This window comes from Sphaeramia orbicularis, chromosome 8 (genome assembly GCF_902148855.1).
Source record: "Sphaeramia orbicularis chromosome 8, fSphaOr1.1, whole genome shotgun sequence".
Lineage (NCBI taxonomy): Eukaryota > Metazoa > Chordata > Actinopteri > Kurtiformes > Apogonidae > Sphaeramia > Sphaeramia orbicularis.
This window is the reverse complement of record NC_043964.1, coordinates 33,976,564-33,997,927: the sequence shown is the minus strand read 5'-3', so window position 1 is coordinate 33,997,927 and position 21,364 is coordinate 33,976,564. Positions and strand designations below refer to the sequence as shown.

General features: G+C 37.4%; 1 protein-coding gene across 19 annotated transcripts in view; it reads right to left on the bottom strand.

The window, feature by feature from the left end:
• Nucleotides 1–18,511, bottom strand: part of cacna1aa (calcium channel, voltage-dependent, P/Q type, alpha 1A subunit, a) — a 112,918-nt gene extending 94,407 nt beyond the window's left edge. For 10 of the 19 annotated variants that reach the window (XM_030140076.1, XM_030140068.1, XM_030140069.1 and 7 more), the window contains exon 1: nucleotides 16,477–18,511. In XM_030140076.1, coding sequence (XP_029995936.1) covers nucleotides 16,477–16,793 — 317 coding nt within the window. In that variant the 5' untranslated portion in view covers nucleotides 16,794–18,511. The remainder of the gene's footprint in view (nucleotides 1–16,476) is intronic. The other 9 variants (XM_030140061.1, XM_030140071.1, XM_030140063.1 and 6 more) reach the window with 1 other exon arrangement.
• Between the last annotated feature and the right edge of the window lie 2,853 nt (nucleotides 18,512–21,364).

Sequence of the window (21,364 nt, the reverse complement as noted above, 5' to 3'; positions counted from 1 at the left end):
ACTTTTTTAATGATGTGAGGTGATGAAGTGATTATTCTTGAGATGTTACAGATACACGGAAGACTGCACGTTTACACTGATCACTGTGTTTTAACCTTTGACCTCATCATATAAACATGCTGATTATCACTTAGTGCAGTGTTTTTCAACCTTGATGTTGGAACCCCCACGTGGGCTCACCTGAAATTTCTAGTAATTGATAAAAATAAAAATAAAAAACATACTAATAAAAAATGTATGGTGAGTTGAGAGAGACAATCCCAATACATAAAAGACATGACAAACTGAAGCTGAAACTGAAGCACTGTGGTACTGTTTATCTTTCAAATGTTCATTGTGGTCAGTTTCAGATGCTGCAGCTCTTTCATAATTCATAGTTTGAGTTATTGTTTGTTCAGTATTAATTGTCAGCCTTGTAAATACAAGCTAGACTGACTGTACATATCCTGACCAAGGAAAATAAAATTCTCACTTTGTGCAGTAATCTACACCTGGCTTTTCTGCCTCCGTCCATAATAATATACATTATATAGACTAAATGTCGTCTAATATTAATGTTTATTTGCAACATAGTACAGCAAACTATTACATGATCAAAAATAAATAAATTTTAGCAAAAAAAAAAAAAAAAATTCTCAGTTTTGAATGACTGAGGTTGCCAGAAATTTGTGATGTTAAAATGGGGTCACGAGCCAAAAAAGGTTGGGAACCACTGGTTTAGTTTATCAGTGAATGGGTTATATCAGTCTAATATTATATAATAACACACTGCACACACCAACACTGGCAGAGTCAGCAAAATTTTCCAGCAACTATTGATACCAGTACTTCTATTTTAATTCATCTCCCTACTGCCACACAGTAGCATGTTTCCATATTGATTTTGGTTCCATTGCTCAAATGCCATATATAATGCAAAGACATCTATTCACAGTATATCACAAGACCCACCTCAATGCAGACATCAGATTTTTATAGTGGATCAATTTTTTTGATTTTTCGAGGGTCAATTCACAATTAGGGAGCAGCATAACTGTGATTTTTATTGTCTTAATTAGGACCACGCAATCAACCATATTACAATTCGAAGTGAAATACAAGTCTGTGCAATTATACAGTCGCAGATGCTGCAATGTAAATGTGCAGATTTAGGAGGATTTAAGGTGATGCTGCAAAATTAGATTGCAAAAATAGAAAAAAAAAAGAAAACAAACAAACCTCTGCAGTCTGATGATACGACTGATACTGAAAGAAAGTCACACCACTTTTTTGCGCTGGGTTAAGTTAATATATTTAACTTGACATTTCTAAATGAGCAATCTGTCGGTCTTCCTTGATGCTTGATGCAAGAAGACTCATCACAATCAATAATTCCCACAAGGCAATGCTTTCCACCACATCTCACAACCCTTGTCTTAGTGAGCCATTCCTCCTATTTCTGCAGTTGCCCATGATGTGTCCGTAACCAAAAATGGAAAAAAAAAAAGTCCTAAGCGATTAAAAGAGACTGAAATGATGTTTTACTTTACACAATGTCTAATACATTTTTCAAACACTAACTTATCTTTTAAATCATGTCACAGTAGCTACAAACATTAAACACAACATAACATATTCACAATTTTGAGCAAGAGAACCTATTGGGCATGTGTTCATTAAACATTTCCTCAGTTGACATTAATCAAACATGAAATTCTGCAAATGAATATTTTCATAACAGACAAAGCCATGAAAACATGACCAAAAAAATCATACACTTTTTCTTTGCCTCTGGAGATTAGAAATAAAATGTAGTTGCAGCACTAAATGTATTTAACATTATATTTGTTACTTTCACTTTCTTGGTAAATTCCACTGACATTTTCAGTTGAATAACCTCTCAGCTGGTGTGTCTGTTTCTACACATGAAATTTGACACCATGGCCACATGACCCTATTGTTTATCTGTTGCTAGGTAACTCACTTCAATGATGATTCTATGATTCTGGGCATAGTAACATCATTGGCTAATGGGAGGCTATTGTGTTCCAAAATTACTAATATCTCACAAAATATTGGTCCTATCAACTAGCCGTTTTCACCAGTCTCTTTGTTGACCAAAAATACACAATTATGCCAAACTGCAGCTGTCAGCTCTTTGAGGATTTTGTGTGATGCCTGAGACACACACACACAGAGTCCACTTCCCTTTTATAATATAGATGTATTAAAACCAGAGCATTTACAATCAACAAAAACGAAATAATATACCGGTATATCTTGAGATTTTAGTATGAAATGACAATAATTTATATTTTCTATTATTTACATAAATAATGACATTATTGGTATGTCTTATAAAATATTCAGTATAAATATTGAACAATTTTGTACTGATAAACCAACATTATAAGCAGATAATTCAACATCATATTGTATTAATTTAAGTCTTTTTTCACATGGTGTAACTAAATATCGCTAAATATAGTGATCATATGCTCTACAGTGGAAAAAAATACACTGTCAACAGGAGGGATGAGGTAACAAACAGAGTAAAAAAGGTTCATAACAACTGTGGATGACCTCTGATCTTTACCTTTGTCAGAATACTGATATATTTCAACATACACAAGCAGAAAAGGTGTAAACTAAAACTAGTCTTTCATAAAGTGAAGCTGGAAACACATTTTGCTGAATGGAAAATGAATAAATCAAGTTTTCAGTTAAAAATGCTGAATTCCAAATGATCACATTCACTATATTAAAAATATATTCATTAATTCATGTCATCATTTTTCCCTGAAAACATAAAATGAAATAATAAAATTTTATCAACCTGATTCTGACAATTAAAAAAAAAAAAAAAAAAAAAAAAAAAGAAAAACAACTGTTTCAATGGATAAGGTTTTCTTATAAGTGCTGTTTGTTCCTTGTTGGGTGTGTGTGTGTGCTCATGTAAACCCTTGTGCCGAGTCTGCCTGTAGGGACTAAGGATACGGATCAATTCACACATTTATTACCAGACAGTCAAAAGGTATGAGGTGGGCAGATTGAGCCCAGAGGGTAACACACATATAACAGAACTCGCAACACATGCAAACACACACACACACACACACACACACACATATCCTGCCAACAATTACGAGCAAACTAAACTCAACTAAACTAGATGCACAGCTGTCAGGATGTTCGGCAAAACATCCCCCAAACTTCAAACAAATGCTTTAAATTAGCACCACAAAAGACGGAAGCAGCCAATTACAGCAAGGACAGGATGCGGCGGAGGAAAGCGCGTAGAAAGCAGCGACAGGGAGGAGAGAGAGAATGGGTGGGTGGTGGTGGTGGTGGTGGTGGTGGGGGGGGGGTTTGATGGATCGGATTTGAGGGAAAGAGAAAAAGTGCAGGTAGTGAAATGTGAGAGGAGACGACAAAACTTCACTTCCTATCAGTCAAATAGAGAGTGAGAAAAAGAGAGAGAGTGAGAATGGATGAGAAAGGGGAAACAGAAAAAAGGACAGATGAAAAAAGTATGTTTATCTTTCTTTTTTTTTTTTAAGGGATAAGTGTTTATTACGATTGCAAATGTCAACTATTTCAATCTGACACAATATACTACTGCTAATAAACATTAACCACAGTTGGGTTTATGGTTGGAACTGGGTGTCAAATCAATGCAACGTCTTTTAAGGGACAAAAATAAGGTGGTGTTCAGGATCTGGCTGTAGGGTACTGGAGCTGGACAGCCTGGGTGTTTGTCTCTCCACCACTGTCTGTTAAATGATTTATATGCAGACGGGCAGTTTGACTCTCTCTCTCTCTCTCTCTCTCTGTCTGTCCCTCTCTCGCCCTGCATTGCCTCTGATTAGTCTATCCATCCTTATAATGTCTGTCTTACTGACCCCATCCCTTTCTAAGTAGGGATGCACCCATTCTGGAATTCTGTACTCATACCGATGTCTTGAATTTAAAAAATTGTTCTCTTCTTTTCCACTGTGCCCCACAGGACAAGGGGTGTGTACTGGCAAAAATCTAGCGATACGATACAAATCACAATACTAGGATTACGATACGATATATCATGATATATCATGATAGTGTTAAAAAGACAATTTTTGCCTCCGCCAAGGAACAGCAGGGGTTATGTTTTCATCGGGGTTTGTTTGTTTGTTTGTTGGTTACTTAGCAAGATAACTCAAAAAGTTATGGATGGATTTTGATTCAGTTTTTAGGAAATGTTGATACTGGCACAAGGAACAAATGATTACATTTTGGTGGTGATGGGGGGGCTGATCTGCTTGGCGGAGGACTACGCTCTCCAAGTGCTTTTCTAGTTTGTTTGTTTCTCTTTAAAAATGGTTAAATCCTTGAAGAACTGAATTACACCAGAAATATGCACAAATACTAAACACATTTTTATTTGATCACCACAGGATCTAATGCTATATCACAAAATTTTCCTGTGTTAAAATTTAAATTATGTTATTTATGTATGTATGTATGTATGTATGTATGTATGTATGTATGTATGTATGTATGTATGTTTTGTATTATGTAGGAAAGGTCATTTCAAGCACCAGTGTGCATGGACAACTTTGAAGCAGATGTGTGTATCAGTGGTGGGTGTTAAACTCTGGAATCCTCTTTATAATGAGCTGAAGGACTGTAAAAACATATTCCAGCTGAAAAAAGTGTATAAAGAAAGAACAATGAGATTATATGAGTTATGAGTTATAAGTTTTACATTTTGCTTTGTATTTGTACTGCATCTTGTGACATATGTATTTGCTTATTTTGGTCTGGTATAATGTTTTTGCATCATTTCATCAGGTATATATTTACCTATGTTTTGTACTTTCTGGACATGTAGTTTTGCACTTGGTTTTGTATTCATTTGGTACTATCTTTGGATGTATTTAGTTTGGTTTGTCTGACTTTATACAGTATGATTTTACAGCCAGTTGTGTATGGCTAACCATAAAGGTTATTGTTATTTAGAAGGGGGCAGGAAATATAAGATTTTCTTCATTCTGCTCCTTTTCGAGCATGGGTGTGTACATGTTAGTTTACTGGATGTTTATTGAATGTTTGCTGATGAAATGCAACACCCATGAATGAAATAAATGAAATGAAATGAAATGTTTTACAGACATTACAGATTAAGATCCTGCTCAAATGTTTACATTCTATTTGTTCATAACTAACATCATAACATTTTTTTTGTGCAGTCACAAAAAAGGAACTAACATCTGCCTCTCAGACAGTAAAAAGTGCTTTTAGGATGCTTCAAATAGCCATTATTTAACACAACAGTGTTAAACAATAATAAATACAATATAAACAAGAAAGAAAACAAAAAAACAAAAATGAACCTCTGCCATATCTGCATTTGAATAAATACCTGAAAATATCGATACAGTACTTTTTAATATCAATACAGTATAGTGAAATGAAATATCGCGATATATTGCAAAACTGATATTTTCTTACACCCTTACATGGGATGCAACTTCAGGAAAAAAAATATGTAAATGCCGGTCAACAATGTGAGAGAAGTAGTTTGTTGATTCCCTTTTAATGGCGGTATCACTTGCACGTCATGTTTATGTATTTAAGATATCATTTTATGAGTCGAGAAAGTCGCAGTTTATGTTAAAAACAGGATGTATTATCTGGTTTTTCTGTTAAAAAAAACTCAGTGGACTGCATCTTTTGTTGCACGTGATGCACAAAAATCAACCATTTAACACATTTCACTTCAGTCTGTGACAGTGAGAAGCAAAAGTATTAAAGGAGATGAAATTCGCTACAGTCTGGTCACGTTCACGACACATCGTCAACGTAGAATACTATGATGTTACCTCAGCAACTTTCAGATGCATAATCTTTCTATTCATGTTTCACAGTCTGATAATCAAGATAAATTACTGTCTTGACTTGTAGAATCATTTTTTAAAATGACCAACATCATGTGGGTAAATGATGCATAATTCAGGATCAAAAAATTGCTTGTCTCTTATCAGTGACTGTAATACTTTTTTTTTTTTTTCTCAAATAATGTCCCATTTCTTCTTCCAGCTGTTCCTAATTGCAAAGATCAGGATTCACCCCTCGATACCAATGTTATTTTCTATTTATTTTGTGTTTGTTATAAAGTATTCCTCCTTTTTGTCATTAAAACAAAGGAACCTAATTGTGATAAAAACATCTTTCAGGTCTTAATCATTCAACTGTTCCTAATTTATGAACCAACCTTTAACAAAATGCAACATACGGGTGACTGGTGACGTGTCTGGGTGTACCGCACCTTCACTGGGATAGGAGCCAACATTCCTGCATTACTCTCAAGGATTGAATGAATGAATGAATGAATGAATATAGATATCAGTTATTGCCATTAGTGAAATGATTACTGATTAATTATTTGCAGATAGCTGATGTCAATCAATGCAATCAAGTACTACTTCTTGTGTGTATCATGTGACTAAAACAGACAGAAAAGAAAACATGGAATGCCTAAAAGCACTGTTTTTGTCAGTACAATGCCATAGATGTTGATGTAAGAAATGAAGTGATTTTGGTTATTATCAAGAAAACCATGGAAAATGGATAGATATCAGCTCTGAAATTAAACTCTTATGAGCTATTTTGTTGTTATCATTATATTTGTCCAAACAAATGTTCCTTTAGTTGTACCAGGCATTAAAATGAACAAGAAATTGAAGGAAACAAGGGGTGGTTTATTAAATTTTTCCGCGACTGTATCTGTGAATCTCTAATTCCAAGATCACATTAAAAGCAGAAAAAAAAGGTGTTATGCCATTCCTCTGTCACTGCTCTTTTCTCCTTGGCGTCTCTGCTGGAAGAACTCATAAATATGTATGTACAGTACACTGTAAAAAAATGACTGTAGAATTAACACCAAAAAGTTGTAAAATTGCAACATAAAAAAAAACTGTAAGTGACAATACAATGCAAAGTTGTTTATTTGAAAAGATTTTTGTGTTAACGATTGAATCAAATATAGCTGTAGTTTTTACAGGAAGAGTATGTGAACAAAACCAGATTTGTATGTAGAAATGATGTATTTCTATTGTTTTTAGAAAATAAAACTGTAAATTGAAAAAGAATGTGATGCCGTTTAAACTGCAAGATCATAATGTTGAAATAACGGCATATTTTCTTTGTTTTCTTTTTTTTTTTTTTTTTTAAATAAAAAAGTTACCAAAAAAGTAAACATTTAACAATTTAACATTTTAAATTTGTAAATGAATGTGTTGGTAGAGGTGGTAGAGCGGGTCGTCCAGTAACCAAAGGGTTGGTGGTTCAAATCCTGGCTCAGACTATATGTCAAAGTGTCTATGGAAGACACTGAACCTTAAATTGACCTGGTGGCTTTGGAAACCATAAAGGTGTAGAAATTGCACTGAATAAGTACAATCCATTTGCCAGTTAAATCTACATGTTTAAAATGTTAACTCTAAATGTTACTCTGTAAATATGTTTACAGTTGGATGTGTTTTACAGTATTGTTCTGGAAACCACAGCTGCCAGTTTTTTTCCGTAAAAACAACATGATTTTTTTTACAGTGTACATGTACAGGACCTTGTACTTATTGCATTTAAACCCTAGCCGTCACCAAACTATGGGGAACATTTTTTTCTTGGAAAATATCTCTAGCTGGTTTCCTTTGTGTGTGTCTCTTTCTTTGTTATGTTTTTATTTGCAGGCAGCAAAATAATTTAGACCAACTGTGCTGTGCTAAAAATGCCATATAAATGAACGTGACACAGCTCAAAAATAATAAAAAAAAAAAAAAAAAAAAAAAAAAAAAAAAAAGAAGAGTCTGTGTTGATGCTGTAAACTTCCCCAACAACTGCGTCCCTACGTCAGCTGGAAAACAAAACAGGGTTGGGTTTAAGTAAGACAGGGCAGTGTATCACTAGTAAAAAGTGCTTTTCAAGCAGCAGTTATTTTTAGGCTGGCCGGATACAAAGGATAAAGACTCATGAATGTAAACCAGATTGAAGGAAGACAGACTGCAGATATGTGTGTCTTGTAATGTGTGGTGAGTGTGTTTTAATTAAAGCAGAGAGAACAAACCAATCCACACAAGAATGACAGAGCCACTAATTAATAAACACATTAATAAGCACATATGTATTCAAACACACAAATCCTGCGCAAATACAGATACACACCAAACTAAGAGGATGTTAAGTCTGTGTAGTTACCGTCTGACAGTTGCAAGCTGGAGAAAGGCCAATAAATAATTTAGATTCTGCAGTGAACATACATCACTGACTCTCCACATCCACCCCAAAACACCCAGGTCCCTCACTCTTTCTTTCTGTCTGTTTCACTGTAACTGTCCGTCTCTGTTAATCACTTTCTCCATTTTATTTCCTGTTCTTTGTCTAGATAGTCTGGGTATGTCTGGACTCAGTCTGCACGGCTGCAATGAAGGCTACAGAAGGGATTATGTTCAGCAGTGACGTGGACAGGCACACGTCATTTGTGAAAGTTAACATTATCCTGATTCGGACACTTATAGAAACAGTGTTCACACAGGAAGTAACATACCATTATGTCATGACGTTAAACCAGTTTTAAGATACTATAGTTAATCAATCACAATTCATTTGATAGTAATTTATCAGAGTTCTTTACTTTTGACACATTTTCATGTTAGTTCTAAGTATAGTTAAAATGAACATATGAGTTAAAACTGTAGTATGTAACGCATTATTTTAACTTCACTTAAACAACTTAAGTTTGATTATTTATGAAAACTTTCTCATCAAATGTCTTAAACTGGTTGGTAGATTTTTTGGTAACTGACAAGTGGTGCAAACTGAATTGGAAATCTACTCAAAAAGGCATTGCTACAAGGTAAAAAGATACAAAGCAACAAAACTGGTGTTATATTCAGCATACTTAGGTTTTTTTTGTTTGTTTTTTTATGGAATACAATTCAGAATTCACATGTAACCCTTTACAAATCAGCAAAATTTGAGTAATTTAATTTAGAGCAGGGTGATCTAAGAATCAATCTTTATTTGGTGTATGTTCAGATCATGTCATTATTATAAAAAGGCTATTAAAACGTTACAGCTCAGCCACCATTTGTCGAAAATTCCCTGAGTATCAGTATAAATACAGTATTTTACACAGAGAGTCGCACAATGAGCTGTTAGCATAAACGTCGCTAGTGTATCGTAATTCTTTAGAGTCTCTCCGCACTTACTGTCTGAATCTGGCCTTTGTTAATTGGCAGATTCTGTTTTGTTGTTTTGCTACAGACGACTACAGACAGTAGTGGCTTTTCCATTGGACATCTGGGCAAAACTTTACCAGTATTTACTAAATGTTGAAAAAACAGGAGTGCGTAATGTTAGTTTTTCCATTCAATCAAAAATGCGATGATTTGTTTATTTATTATGGCGAGATGATATGAGAAGTCATTCCATAAACATGGTGACAAACATAAATATCACGCTGATTTACAGATATATTCATTATTATTATATATTACCCCTCTGTCTCATACTAAATTTAAAAATGATTCAGTTTCCTGGTGTTTCCACACTGCGCCATGTTTCTTTTAAAACTCTTCTTCTTTGCTGTTGTGATGTCCATCAGCATCCATTTTTTTATTCATGTGACTCTAGTTGTGGAAAAAGGTCTTTCCATTGCAGTTTTGCATGATATACCAATTTTGCCATGCCCAAAAAAAAAAACAAATCTTGCCAGCGCACAAACTTTTCATCAAAAAAGGAGAGTTTTGGAGAAATTGGCGTTTTTCCATTAGGCAAATTTTTATGCGCAAGTTATATTTGAACAATTTGAGGGTCAATGGAAAAGCAAATAATAGCTGTAAGTGTGTGAGTCTCTGGTCCACTTTTAAACTCTGACATGCAGTGAGTCTGATTTATACAGATCATTTAGAGCACAGGTGTCAAACATGCGGCCCGGGGGCCAAATCCGGCCCGCCAAAGGGTCCAATCCGGCCCCTGGGATGAATTTGTGAAATGCAAAAATCACACTGAAGATATGAACAATCGAAGATGTTTAAATCATTTTAGGTCAATGTCAATCTAAAAATGATCAGACCAGTGAAATACGACCATAATAACTTATAAAAATAATGAAAACTGTAAATTTTTCTCTTTGTTTTAGTGTAAAAAAAAAAAAAAATTAAATTACACAAATGTTTACACTAACAGACCAGCCTTTTATATATTAAAAAAAAAGTGAATAACCTGAAATCTCTTAAGAGAAGTATGTGGAATTTTAATAATATTCTGTCTGTTGTTTAATGTTTTGTGTATTTGTAGATCCACTGTGATCTCTAAGTTGTGATGCATATGGATAAATAATAAACTAAAGTGTAATATCATTAACATTGCACTTGTTTTCCTTAAGAATGTTCAGGTTGTTCATATTTGTTCATGTTATGTTCGAGTACAATTTGTGGATATAAACATTTTCATCACGGAATTTTACTTTTTTCACTCAAAAGTTCTTATCCTAGTATTTTTATTATTTTACTGGACCGGCCCACTTTATATCATAGTAGGCTGAATGTGGCCCCTGAACTAAAATGAGTTTGACACCCCTGATTTAGAATGATGTTAAAGTGTCAAAATATTTTTGGTCTATTTTTTTTTTTTAGTTTAGTTTATTTCGAATACAAGACAACAAAACAAAATAATCTTACTTAGTCCGTAGAAATAAAACAGGAAGTAAGAAGTCATTGAAAAAAAACAAAAACAAAACTTATACACATACATGACTTCAACTGCACATTCGAAAAGGAACTTCTTCTTTAAACGAATTTTAAATCTCCATCCAGACAAATTAGGCTCCTGCATTCTATATAATTATAAGAGACTGCGACTGTTGCAAATCGATGTACCTTTGACAAAATGTGAAGTACTGATAACGTAATCAGCTATTGTCAAAATATTGAAAAAAATATGGTTCAGAATTACACAAAAGTGCACATTTTCTAGTCAGATAACAACAGAAACCCATCACAATCAGCGTAAGCCTCCAGTCACCAGAGCTAAACTTGTTACAATTTGGTTCTAACTCGTCTACATTCTATTAATATTGACAGAATTGTGATTCAGATCGGGGACAGTTTTTTTCTTTTCATTATTGTGTTATTCAATTATATAAATGCCCTAATATGCTAGTGGTCATTTCCCAACATTGGTTAGTGGTAGCAAACCGCAAATTCAGTTACTATATTTGAAGCACAGAGAAGGGGGATGGGGGAGTGCGGGTTGGGTGGTGGGGGGTGCTCGGTTGAACTGATGAGCCCAGAGGACCAGAGACCTCAGTAATTCTGAATGGTCATATGATCTCTGATTGATTTTGGGTCATAATGGATCAGATATGAAAATAGGCGACTACTCACATAAACAGATACTTTATGCATTTTGATGAACTCACATTAGACTAAACCCTAATCAAGATATTAGCTCTTAGCAATGCATGTGACTAAAAAACAAACCACCAAAAATAAAATGTTATGTTTTTTTTTTTTTTTTTATTATTATTATTTCAATTAGATATGCTACCATATGTTTTGTGAAGTTTTGGTTAATATTTATGACCCTTGATAAACATATTTTAGTTTCCTAATTTATTGCAGTATCAAGACATTGAACACACTAATCAGATTACATACTATGTTATATGTTGTTTATTTTTTTTTATCGTTTCTAACTTACATAACTCACACCATGTGATTATAAAAGGGTGGTTAATTTATGAAGCACATTACTTGTATCATATTTCATACTGAGCTAAATGTTACCATCAATAGCTAGAACATATATTGACTTTCTCTCCTTTTACAACGGCAGGGGGAGGCACAATTTAATGTACACTGATAATGCATGCAACACCATATGGTGCGCCTGTAGTCTAAATGATGGAGTGCATACTTGTGCATGTTTTTTTTCCCTGTGTATTACTGTACCTGCTGGAGGGTGCTAAAATTAGTGTCCTGCAGAGGTGCGTAGTATAAACTTAGACACTAAGCCATTATACACAAACACACATCTACACAAGGTTTACAGTAACCCTATTGTGTGACACCAGATAGGGACTGAGCAAGGTCAAACAGACCTTCAGGGTCAAAGGTCAGCACAGCAGTCAATAGTGGACAGATTACATTTCTAAAGTCCTACAAGGAGATCCATTTAGCTTCAAGTTGTCGCCGTATGACTTGTTATTGCTGAGCACACTGAAAGAGAAATAACAACAATATGATAAGTACTATACACCATGCGGAAAAGTCCTGGGGCAACATAACCTAATATAAGCTCCTACTATTACAGGGGTGTCTTGATTTTAGATCAGATTCTGGATATGATCCATAATCTGCTACAAAAACAAGAGATAAATTTGTGATTATACCCCTCCCTGTCCACACCTGATTAGATATGTATCTCACTTCGGTCATATGTAATAGATGTGGATGCTCTTATTAATTAATTTAATGGTGTTACTATAAACAATGATCTTAACCCTATAATACCAAATGTATATTATTTGATACATGAGTTTTGAAGCCCTCTACATGATCAGTGTGATATTTTTTTCTTGAAAAACCTGATGTATACAATTAGATACATGCAATACACCGATAACCCACCAGGGGGGAGGAATTTGTTCACCAGAGGCCTTTCCAGTGACACTACAAGACTGTCATTAATGAGGAAGGAGGCAGAACTTTGCCAGTTTTGAAAAGGAATCATCAATTTGTTAGACATGTTTGTGTTATATTATGTTTTTGTTTGTTCAAAAATAGTAATATTTGAGAACTGAGACCCGATGTATCAAATATAATACAAAATTGAAACTCATACATGCAAATTGATATTTGAAAAAAAAAAAAAAAATTGGTTTAATGGTTTTTGATGTAATGGTTCAGGCTTTACAGGGTTAAAAACACACTTGCTAGGTTTACCTGACTCAGAGTTTAACAGTATCGTTCAGAAACATTATCATATACTAACAAATAATGGCACTGTTTAATATTCTGGTTCAATTATCTCAGTTTCAGCAGCCTCATATGGGTGAGAAAAAAATGATCAAAACTATATGTCTCTGGTTAGCAACTTTAGATGCTAACGTTAGCACTACTCACCTTCTATTGACTGAACTGCTGCTAATTGGTTCCCTTAATTACCATGTAGCTACACAGAGCTACATGCTGCTATAAGTTTATATTTCAATAACGCCGCAGCTATGATGACACAGTCTGACAGCGTCCAGTGAGAACTTATTTTTGGTTGGGGTTGAAGCAGGTAAAAAAATATGGATATATATTGGTTTGGAAAAAAATAGTAACATATGAGATGGTTCCACAACCTGTATTGAGTAGAAACATTGCTCCAAAAATGCATTACAGGGAAGTTTATGTTGATGCTGAAGCTAATATCATGTAAATGTCGACTTAGTATATGGGGGCTTAGGCAATAGAAACAAATCACCGACAGAAGAAAGACTTGCAAGATGATAAATGTGATAAAAGTCCAATTATCAGAAGGAATGAGACGATGTTAATTTCTATATTAGTAACTTGGATTCATTTGGTGAATTGTGAGTCTGTTTAGTATGTATTTTAGGACAGCAGCTGGAAAGAAAAACATTAAAAAGTTTATAATGTATAACTATAAATGTATTTATATTTAGCTTCTATTAAGGCAGCACACCTAAATACTGTAAATGATGTAACAGGCTGGCTGCTATTAGATTATTGGATTAACACCTTAAATATTCAGATCTGTCTGTTTCTGAATGTGGGAGAATACGTATTTTTGGCCTACTCCCGTGGGGGTCCCGAGTCAGTTCAAAACTAAATAAAGCTGCAGGTCATAATTCGGCTGAATTGCAAATCCACTGAGACTCTTACATCTGGTGAATAAAAAGGCTGTGTAAATCTCCATTCATTGAAACACAAGTCGGATGATGACATATGAATCCACCCAGTCCACTTGCTGGCAGCTCTTTTATTTGCTGTGGATTCTAATCAATCAACCACAATTCCACTGTATTTTAATGGAATATACTTTTCCATGCCCCTCTCCTCATTGTGCTCTGTAATGAGATTTTCTTTTATACTGTCTGTTGAGGAAAATGGAAGATATTCTGACTGATATAAGATGAAGTAACTAGAAAAAAGATGTGTCTAAAAACCTCATAGTATTTCTGATTTTTTTTTTTTTAAGCTTGGTCAGTTTCCCCACATATTAACAATTTCAAGTCTATTCAACATTGTCTATCACTTTACTGATCTCTATCTGATAACCAACCCCACAGAGCTACTGTGTTAAGTTGCAACATTTTTAATATTACTATATCAAACACTTTTACAGACATATTGGTGTTTTTGCTGTGTAAGAACAACACAAAAACACATCCTCCTCCACAGTTGCCTTCCAGACCATGAGGAAGGTTCCTGAAAATCCAGCTGAATAATATCTCATACCAGCAGAGCAGAGATGCCTCACACAAAAGTCAACCTCAACTGTTTGCATACAGCTAAACATTTACATAAGAAGACCTAAAACACTTCAGATGATGCAATAGCCAATCATTACATAAACCTATTTCTCCATTTCACAGCTTTGTTCATTGCTCTTCATATTGTTATACTCTTGTTTATGCATAATGTACAGACAGTGACTGTAAATGTAGTTCATGTTTGGTAGGGGAATTCTGAGTACGCAATAAATGCATTAAAAAAAATTAAAGTAAGAAGAATAATCCTGTTCATTCATAGTCCCTTTAAAACGTATTGATTTCAGAGAAAAGGCTATAGTTTCCTGTGTGTTTCTTACTGTGTTAAATGTTTAATTCCCTGGATCAAATCACCAGGAGACCCCCCCAGCAAAACATTTTTTTTTCAGTTTGGTATTACTGAAATGTTTCTGCCTATGATGTTTTTCTTCCTTTTTGGTTATTAGCAACAAATAGTGATCATTTCCCTCTCGACCAAATTCTTCATCACTATACATGTAGTTTGCAGACTACATGAGGGTTTAATTCCTTAAAATTTGGTCCAAAAGCAAAGAATCCTTCATTTGGAAAGATGACTTATTGAACTCGAAATAAGTGTGCTCTGTGGTATGAGGAACTGCTTGCTAAATGGCTGTATGTGTGTGTGTATGTGTGTGTGTGTCTGGAAAACGCAATCTGTGATCACACTCTACGACATCAGATTTCCTGCACACTCTCTTTCTCACTCTCACTAATATAATAATCTCATAGCGCATATGCCTGTAATTTAGACTGTGAATAGTCATGATTCACAGTCACTATAAGTAGCTCCTGCTTTTCACCAGAGCAGCCCAATTAGTGTGTGTAGTTATGTCACGGCCCAAGCATCAGCATGGATCAATACAATCATTACTCCAATTTCCCCTCTTGTCATTAACACTCCTACAAAAACTTCCACATTTGCATGCATTCACCCAGACCTCTACAAATACTGGAAATGAAATTTGTGAAATTGCTTGCTCTATGCCCCCCCCCCCCCCCCCCGCCAAAAAAAAAAAAAAAAAAGTGCATAAGGCTGGTTTTCGTAAAAAGGAAAGTGCAGTGTAATGATTGAAATGTAACAGTCACATTTGGTAGCTATAGTACACACAAACACACACACACACACACACACATACTGTTGGAAATGATGGCACATTCATTCAGTGACACCTGCATCTTGTGTGATTAAGGACAGCTCAGGATGGGTGGGGGAATAAAATACAGTCAATGCACAAGTTAATAGCCTACCATGCTCACACTTACATACTACTGTTACACTGCTGTCTCTCCATATCTAGAAAGACACCTGCATCATGCTGATATGGGAGCTTGTGTGTGCACCACTGCAACAACAACAACACACACACACACACATGCACACACCCTCTTTTTCATATACACACACATACACATCTATACAGCTCATTTTCATCTGTCTCTCTCACCTTTCCCCTCACCACCTCCCCTCCCCTCCCCCCTCTCCCCTTTTTTCCTCTATACCCGTACTAGGCGCTGGGCCTGCTCTGCACATGCTGACATCAGCAACCAGCAGCGCCCCTAGACACCCCCCCCCCCCCCCCCCAACACACACACACACACACACGAGACACGTATATCAGGCAAGTCCCCCTCCACTGTGACATGGAATTACTAACAAATGTGATTGATCGTGATCAACAGCCTCATAAAATGTGTTGCAGGTTCATGCCCCTGCTCTTAATTAACTATAAATTACCTGAACAGTATTTCCTCTGTGAACACACATTGGTTTGAGCTTGTTACACCCACAGTATGTCATCTTGAGTCGGTGGTGGGCATGGTATGATACAAAAGTGAATCAATCAGACATCTTTGTGCACATTAGGCCTACCTGGTCCTCTCCTGGAGGCCTAAAATAGCAGCTTTACTCACTGTACAGTGCAGGTAAAGGATATGGCCATTCGGTGATCTTTTTGGCGTATTTTCTTACGAAGTTATCCTCACTGAAAATGAACAGCGAGCGGTTGACAGTAAAACAGTTCTGGCGCACAGGAATGGGGTTATAGAGGGCCATAGTCCGGGCTCTCTGCGCCATAGACTGCTTGTACATTCTCTGGGCTCCGGGCCCTCCGGGTGGACCGTGGCCATGCCCGTGTCCATGCCCGTGGCCGTGACCGTGACCATGTCCGTGGGGTCCTCCTTGCCTACTACCACCGCGGCCGCCCGGGCCACCGCCATACCTGGCCGGTACCTCGTCTCCGAACCGCGCCATTCTCTGGACACCGAAAGCCAATCTTTATGAAGCAGCGGAGAAGGAGACCAATTCTCAGCTGTGCAGCCACACAACATTACATCCCATCTGGATCAAAACGTCTCATGTGCACAACGGGTTGTCTTGTAGGCAATGGCTGAGCACCTGCACCCGGCGAGCCTCTGCAGCTCTTGGATTCAGCAGACGAGGCCGCCCATGAACCGTCTTCGTCTCTGTGCGTCTCTGCCAACGGCCAGTTGTGGGTGTGAGGAAATTAAATGTGTGGTCGTTTGGCTGGCTGCTTGCACTGTGGGATAGTGCTGTGGGGTGTCTCCGATTGAATGTCCGTAAAAAGCAGGATTCGCCCCCAACATGAAATCATGGGGTGACTGGAGCCAGTTGACATGAATGTTTCATGTTCTCCATGGTTCATGCTTGGATCAGAGCGCACCACAGCCTCCTGCACCTCTCTGGAAGATTTATCCCGTTACTCTAATGACAACATGTAATGACAGTACGAACGCCTCTGACTCGGGCCTCAAGAAATCAGATATTGTCGAAAAACACATCTGAAAACCACTGACAGCCCAGCGCCTTCCTTCGGCGGCCACTGATGTTTAACTTGGCATTTTGGGAACAGTCGCCTTTCCACAGACTTAAAATGGCATTATAAAGGGAAAAGCTACTATTATTTATTTATTTCGAAACATCCGCAATGTTTGGTACAGTGTGGCAATAATGTGGCTCCCGCCACCTTACAGTTGTTTTACCAGTGCGCTCTGACAAGCCATTGAGACCGAAAAATGTGGCATTTGCTATTATAGTCTTATTTTAGAATGCACTAGAGGAGAGAGAAAAAAGATAAAATACCGTTTTCCTTTGAAATGTCGTTGTCATTGTAGTCAAACGCTGTAGATGAAACAATTTTCTTAAGTGAATTCAGTAGCATCCTCCCTCGTTGCATCTTCTCTCCGTCACCTGAGCGACCATCCAGAAACTGAGCAAGGGACACACGGACGGCGTCGTCAAAGGCAAGGATATGACGGCCGCTTCTCCGCCGTCTTACACCCTCTCATGATCTTGGTTTGGCCGCTCGAGGTGCAGCAGTGCCGATAAAGTCCCTCACCATCCCCGCCCCTAAAACTCTACCTTCGTCCGCACTGATAAGCCCAAATGTCCTGGCAGATCGTCCTCTCTCTCTCTCTCTCTCTCATTGGAGTAGGCTATTGCGTTCCTCACGGCCTCCTCTCTCTTCGTCCAGCGGCCCCAGGGGGAGGAGGAGAGGGACAGACGGACGGACGGATGGATGGAGAGATGGATTGGTAAATGGATGGAGAGAAAAATGAAAGGGAGGGGACCGGCTGTTTCTTCACCATTCAGGGCAGAATCTGTCTGTAAATTCAACAGTCGCACCGCGCCTCAGATTCATGTCTGTCTCTCAGCTTGTGTGAATTAAAATAAGAGCCGGAACGGTTCTGCAGCCGCAGCACATGACGCACGCACTTCGTCCAACTTCCAGACGTATGTCACGGACGCTGGCATCGTCTATCGCCCATTTATTTGAAGGTGTTTCGCGCAGGAGCCCTGCCCAGTTGGACCGGACCGCTCCAACTCCGGAACATTTTAAAATAATGCGTAAAATAGCCTATTGGCGTAGAGGATTAGGTGACATCGGCAAGTGTGTGACTCTTTCTCCTGTCCTTCCACCTCTGGATGAGTGTGTATTTCCTAAAGACCTAGTAGTCTAAGTATGCTTATAATAGCCAGACGCGCGCGTGTGTGTGGTGAAGAGATTTGGGAGGGAGGGGTATGGAAAAGGGGGGTGGAGATGGGTGTGGGGGGGCATCATGCAGCTTGTGCAAAGATACAGCTGCAACCTAAGCTGACAATGACTGCGCGCACACAAGCGCGTGATTTGGAGTGTGGACGCGCGAGTCTGCGTGTGTTTGTTACGAAGGTGGAGGGGGGAGGCTATTCTTAGCAACAGACATTTGGAAATTAATGGACGAAGAGAGCTCTCTCCTCCCTCCCTCACCGACACCGAGTCGAGGATCTTCTTCTCAGGCTTTCTCTCCTCTCCTCGCCTCTCCTCCAGGCTTTTTTTTTTTTTTTTTTCTCGTCGCTCCACCAAAACACTGGTGCCTGCCTGTTCAAGGTGTGACCATATGCTATGCGCTAAAGCCGTGGCACAACAAAGATGTTCAGTAATGTGGCACAAAACACGATGGATGCTTGCATGAACAATTTGGAAAGATAATAACACCCGCAGTGTTTTTTTTTTTTCTTGATTTATACTTTCCATGTATTTTATGTAGGCTGCCTGTGCTGTACTGGCCAAAGTCACCAGTCTCTCCCCTTTAGAGGAACCAGTCTTTTAGCCTGAATCCCGATTATGTTTATGCGTTTGAGTATACAGGATGAGTTGTTTGGCACCGGAGGCTGATGAAATATGACTGAGTGGTCTAATATTCAATGAATGCCATGACTCACTCTCAGGCGCACAGTGAGAAGAGGAAGCCCTGTACGTCAAACCCCAGAGAAGTAAAGGGAAAGGCTGTACCTCATAGACGATATTCTCTCTTAATCTATTATCTGACCTAATTGATTGACTCCAGAAATAGCTGTCTCTGTGAATGGGAAATGATCATACACAGATTTAAGGGTGACCTGGAGAATTAATACACCCTTAAAAGAAATTGAATCAGAAGAGAAACCTTCCCAGTACGAACACCAATCGATAACAGCACGACCTCAAACGTCTATCCGATATGTGAGAAAGGGATCGTTTTGCTGTGTGTCCACTTAAGCAATTCTTCCTGTCGTGGGTGTGAGACTGACCCCGCAACAAGGGCATGCGAGATGCATATTACAATTCTTTTCCATTTCATTCAATTATGGACTGAAACAAGTGTGTCAGCGATACAGGAGGTGTTTTTTTCTTTTAAAGAGAATCATTAAGCTTCTTCCTGCTCGTCATTATAATGCTACTGAATTAATATTTATCCCTATGACAGAGTTAACGGCATATTTATGGCTTTTTGTATCGGTCACAACCAGTTCAGAACCATGGACAGCGCCAACATGAAATCAGCACCATGGAGAGCGTCTAAACCTGTCCACTGTGTAACAAATAATGTGGAACTGGTACTAAAATAACCACAAAACCAGCCCACAGACAGTACCAAATAGAGTGAAATTGCAGTACATACATCTGTGCCTTAAAATGAGACTGTGAGGGGGTTAAAAGAGTTGTGAGGTGAGACATCTTAACCCATAAAGACCCAAACATCCATCACCGACCAAAAGCATCTACTGATATAAAAGATTTAATACCTGTTGACCCTCTAATCCTATCAATACATGTAAATAATTGGTGTAAAATGCAGTTTTTCATCTTTTCATGGTCATCAGATATGACCCATTTGGACGTTCAAAGGCTCCATAGTGAATGTGGAAACACCGTCATTTTCTACAACACTGATTCACCTGTAAAATCTATGAGTTGGATCAATGACAGTGGATGGAAATGTTTGGTTTATGTTCAGTTAATGACATATTTTACCGAAAAAGTCACTTTTTCTGCAGTTTTTTTTTCCTGATTTTGACATAATAATCCTCAACTTTAATCTGAGCTTTAATCAACATCTACATGATCAGTAAATTAAACACAGGAAAATTCCTGATTTATAGTGACAAAATGCAAAACACAGAACATAATTTTATAATAAATGGCGACAAAATCACTTAACAAAGGTTAGATATGGAGAAAATTTCATTTGGGAACTGACACAAAAGTAACGCTGGGTCTTTATGGGTTAAACATGTCACTTGTGCTTTGTCCACTCCATGTTGACTTCTGTTATCTGTTTGTTTCTGTAAAGCAGCTGGTACTTGTTTGTCGTCCAGTTTTTTCACAGCACTTGTCATGTCATTGCGTCCCCAGCCGCACTCTGATGGTAAACATGTTGCAAGCACTGCCATCACAGTTCAGTGTTGGAACTAACAGTGAGTAATCAATAAGGATCAAGCAATTTTAAGACCAAAAACACGCAAACAACTACAGCTACATTAGACCTGCAGTGGAAAAGCAATGAAGAATTCTGAGGCAGTGCAGAGTTTGTGTCTCTAAAGTACTTATGTACTTTTTAAAAAAACTGTGCAAACTTTGAGTACAGCAATTTAACACTTGCACTGAAGTAAAAGTACATAGAGTAAAAGTAGGCTAAACTATTGATTCTAATTTCTGATTCTGCAACTCTGGAACTAAACTGCTGTCAGGCAGTTTATCATTTTGCTAAATATATATTTGATATTGTGCACATTATGCAGTTTGTCACACACTGTCTCATCCAAACTGTCTAGAAAAAAAAGGCAGCAAAAGTAAAAAGCAATTTACAATGCATTAAGTAGATATAAAAATTAATTTGATTGCTTCTTGAAAGTGACCTTTGAAATGTACAAGTTGCTATATTTGTGTATTTGTAAATATGTATGTTTACACATGGTTGTGGTGATTTGTGAAATTATCAATTGCCCCTCTGAGCTGGAGCCTTTGAGGAGCTAGAGCCTTCAGTCCAGACCTGTTATTGCTC